Source organism: Cetorhinus maximus, chromosome 24 (assembly GCF_964194155.1).
Source record: "Cetorhinus maximus chromosome 24, sCetMax3.hap1.1, whole genome shotgun sequence".
In the NCBI taxonomy this organism is placed as follows: Eukaryota; Metazoa; Chordata; class Chondrichthyes; order Lamniformes; family Cetorhinidae; genus Cetorhinus; species Cetorhinus maximus.
In genome coordinates, this window is record NC_135902.1 from 13,627,836 (window position 1) to 13,631,951 (window position 4,116).

General features: G+C 53.6%; 1 protein-coding gene across 1 annotated transcript in view; it reads right to left on the reverse strand.

The window, feature by feature from the left end:
* hs3st3l (heparan sulfate (glucosamine) 3-O-sulfotransferase 3-like) overlaps nt 1-2,363 on the reverse strand; it is a 139,735-nt gene extending 137,372 nt beyond the window's left edge. The window contains exon 1 of the mRNA XM_078570752.1: nt 1,550-2,363. Coding sequence (XP_078426878.1) covers nt 1,550-2,082 — 533 coding nt within the window. The 5' untranslated portion in view covers nt 2,083-2,363. The remainder of the gene's footprint in view (nt 1-1,549) is intronic.
* Nucleotides 2,364-4,116: the final 1,753 nt, after the last annotated feature.

A 4,116-nucleotide genomic window follows, 5' to 3' on the forward strand; every position in this document is an offset into this window, starting at 1 on the left:
GCCGAACGGTCTGTTTCTTTGCTCGCGAGATTCCATGAAGAACGAAACCCCCTGAACTCCTGCACGAGACGAGTCAATTCGATAGTATTTGCATTGGGATGAGTATCCCTACAGCCTTATAGCGGAGGAGATATAGGCAACAGTGTCAAAGCACACTCCATCCCCCACCCCCCATCATTTCTCGGTCTGCTTCGCTTCCCCGGTTTCTCGGGCATTGGAGAGGACGGAGCGAGAGGCGGTGATGCCCCAGCAGAGGGTTCAGTGTGAATCGGGGGGTGGTGGGTTTGAACGGATCACCAAGGACAGGGCGGCAGATCACACGGTTCTACTGAATCCATGGCGAGGAGAGACGCGCATGAAAGTACAGACACTGGGGCAGCAGGTGAACAGTGCAAGGCTCACTAGATGGAGTGAATGGTTCGAGATAAATAGCAAAACGCTACAAAAAATAACGAGTATCGTAGGTAGATGAGGAGGGAGATTTATAGGGAGATTACGAGATAGGTAGATAGCTATAGGAAGATATAGATATCAGTATTCAGAGAGATCGATTGTAGTGTAAGTGATTGTACAGCAATACTTACAGATTAATTGACAATTTACAGCACTAGGTAATAATGCGATATGATAAATAGATAAACAGGGACAAATGACCACAGATAATGACTATAAATGGGGTTGTTAGGCTGCAAACAGATAAATTATATATCTACACTGTATGTGGGCCATAGCTGCATCAGATTAATAGCCTGTGTAGACTTTTGCCATAAATAGCGACCCATCTCCAAAACTGACACTTAACCCAGCTCTTTCCGAACTCAGGTCAATATGAAGAATGTAGAGTGCGTGATTCTGTTTGGGGCAGTTTGCTCGCTTGCTGACAGTTTGCAGGGCGATGTATCTGTACTGCAAAGCTGGGACCCCGCTCTGGCAGTGTCTGGGTCCCTGCTCTTGTTTGGTGGGTGGGGGGGGGGGAAATGGGTTTATCTGGGTCTCTGCCCATGTGGGTGGGTAGGGGGGTATCTTGGGCCCCTGCTCTTGTGGGTGGCCTGGGGAGGGGGGTATCTGGGTCCCTGCTCTTGCGGGTGTTGGGAGGGGGGCGGGGGTATCTGGGTCTCTGCTCTTGTAGGTGGCTGGAGGGGGGTATCTGGGTCTCTGCTCTTGTAGGTGGCTGGAGGGGGGTGGCTGGAGGGGGGTATCTGGGTCTCTGCTCTTGTAGGTGGCTGGAGGGGGGTGGCTGGAGGGGGGTATCTGGGTCTCTGCTCTTGTAGGTGGCTGGGGGGAGGGGTACCTGGTTCCCTACTCTTGTGGGTGGCCTGGGGGTGCGGGTGGGTTGGTGTCTGGGTCCCCGCTCTTGCGGGTGTTGGGGGGTATCTGGGCCCCTGCTCTTGTAGGTGGTTGGTTGGTTGGTTGGGTGGGTGGCTGGGTTGGGGGTGGGGGGTGGTTATCTGGGTCTCTGCTCTTGTGGAGATTGGTCTTGTTGATCCTGTCAGGTCTCCTGGAGTTGCACTGTGGAGAGTTACCGAGTTACAGCTGAAGTCTCCCTCACCTGTACCACTGGAGCCCTTTCCCGTAGTGTCTGTCGAAAAAATGCGGCTCTGCTCCCAGCGCCCTGACTGCCGGGTGCAGCCGCATGAACTCGAGCAGAGCCCGTGTCCCTCCCTTCTTCACGCCGATGATGAGAGCCTCGGGCAGCCGGCGCAGAGCGCACCACCAGCGGCTGCCCGCTTTGGCCGTCCCGTTGGCCGCTGCCCGGTCTGGGGGCGGGCGCCCCGCCGCCTCCGGAGCTCCGCTGCCCTGCTGCGGCTCAGCCCCGTCCGGGCTGGCTGGGGTGTAGGATCCGGACGAGGGCTCCTCGTCGCTGGGCTGCACGGTGCTCGCCCTCCTCGGCCGCCCTTCCGCCTGGATTGGCCGCCTCCAGCCCAGCTCCTGACTCCTGCCCCCCGACGGGATGGAGTCACAACAGCCGGTCAGGAAATAGAAGCAGAACAGCGAGAGGGTGAAGAGGGAGAACATGGCCAGCAGTTTGTGCAGGAGGCTCCCAGTGAACAGGCTGACTTGGTGGAAGGTCCTACATGCCATGCCTCAGAACGATGCCCATTTTCACCCATCCTACTGGCATTAATGCCCCTTCATCCTTACTGCTCCCAACACCAAACAGCATCATTCCATCTTCTATTGCCCTGCAAACTCTTCAAACGATCTTCGAAACCATCAACTCACAACTTTTCTCTCTCTCTCTCTCCCCCTTTTGCTTGCTGTTGGGCTTTAAAGCCCCAGTCTCTTATTGCAGCTCTGACAGGCTGCTGGCTGCATTTAATTCCAGCTCTACCCTCTCTCCCGCCTCCCCTCCTGCTCACAGAACTGGCTCCAGGCACTTTTCATTCACTCATTCATTCATAGAGTCAAACAAGCTCCAACCCAGCTAGACCGGCAACACGGGCCATTTCCATTGGAGCAGGCAGGGCTGCAGGCGTGGTTATTTAAATGAAGCGGTTCCTAATTGGACGAGACTCCGAAAAGGCGGGGCTCACTTTGCATCATGTTAATTACTTCGAGAGACGAGGCTGGGAATTGAGATGTGTTTTTGTTTCTGTGGCAGGGGCAAGGTGATTGGCTCTCTACGTTTAAAAGCGTGACCCACAGAAGCTTATCAGTCACTGATAGTAATTAAATAACTTGAGTCGACTAACAGGATTATTCTTGACAAACTACATTTTCAGGAAAACTTTCTGTCATGTGATGAGAAAGTGAGATGAGGAAAAGTGTTTTATTGGCACTGTGACTGGAAATCTGAAAGAAAGTAAAAATGCTGGAAATACTCAGCGAGTCTGAGAGAAGAGAAACAGAGTTAACTTATCAGCTCGATAACCTTTCATTAGAACGTCTCGACCTGAAACCTTAATGAAGGATCTCTATTTAAAGGGCCGCCAGCAGACTTCGCAGTAGCAGCAGTGTTTGGGGGAGGGGGGAGGGGGGGGGGATAGGTCCACAGTGAGTGAGGGAACAGCTGCGAAATGAATGGCGGGCCTGGGGACTCGTCCCTGGAGGTCATGGTTCAAGCAGTGAGGGGTCGGAGGAAAATGGGGACCACCACCCTCACTAAGCAGGCCTGGTTTCAAGTTGCGAAGATGATTAGCATGAGTGTGGTGCCCGGGTGTGGTGCACTGATGTGGTGCCCAGGTATGGTGCACTGATGTGGTGCCCAGGTATGGTGCACTGATGTGGTGCCCAGGTATGGTGCACTGATGTGGTGCCCAGGTACAGTGCCCAGGTGTGGTGCCTAGGTGTGGTGCCCAGGTACAGTGCCCAGGTGTGGTGCACTGATGTGGTGCCCAGGTACAGTGCCCAGGTGTGGTGCACTGATGTGCCCAGGTACAGTGCCCAGATGTGGTGCACTGATGTGATGCCCAGGTACAGTGCCCAGGTGTGGTGCACTGATGTGATGCCCAGGTACAGTGCCCAGATGTGGTGCACTGATGTGGTGTCTGGATGCAGTGCCCAGACGTGGTGCCCAAGATCTGGACCCAGTGCCTAAAAAGATTCAATGACCCTAGCAACTTGAGTATCTCAGCTGGCAAACATCAATGTCTCACCAGCTGAGCAGTCTTTTGCACAGCACTCTTCCGCACATTGGTGTAACATGTGTTCCTTTCTCTCCAGCCGCCCCCTCAAATCCCCATCTCAACAGACAACACTCACACACACACACACACACACACTTGGATGTCAGTGATGGCTCAGTTAGTAGCACACGTGCCTCTAAATCACAAGATGTTGGGTTCAATTCCCACTCCAGGGCTTGAGCACAAAAATCAAGGCTGACCCCTCCATTGCAGTACTGAGAGAGCACTACACTATCAGAAGTGCTGTCTTTGGCTTGAGCTGGGCCCCAGCCGCCTGCTCAGGTGGATGTGAAAGATCTCGCGCCACTATTTCGAGGAAGAGTAGGGGACTTATCCCTGGTGTCCTGATCAACATCAATCCCTCAATCAACACCCCAAAAAGAGATTATCTGGTCATTATCGCTTGAAGAAGGATTGTTCTTCCAGCTCTGCTTCTCTCCTCACACGCTGCCAGACCTGCTGAGTAGTTTCAACGTTTTCTGTTTTTATT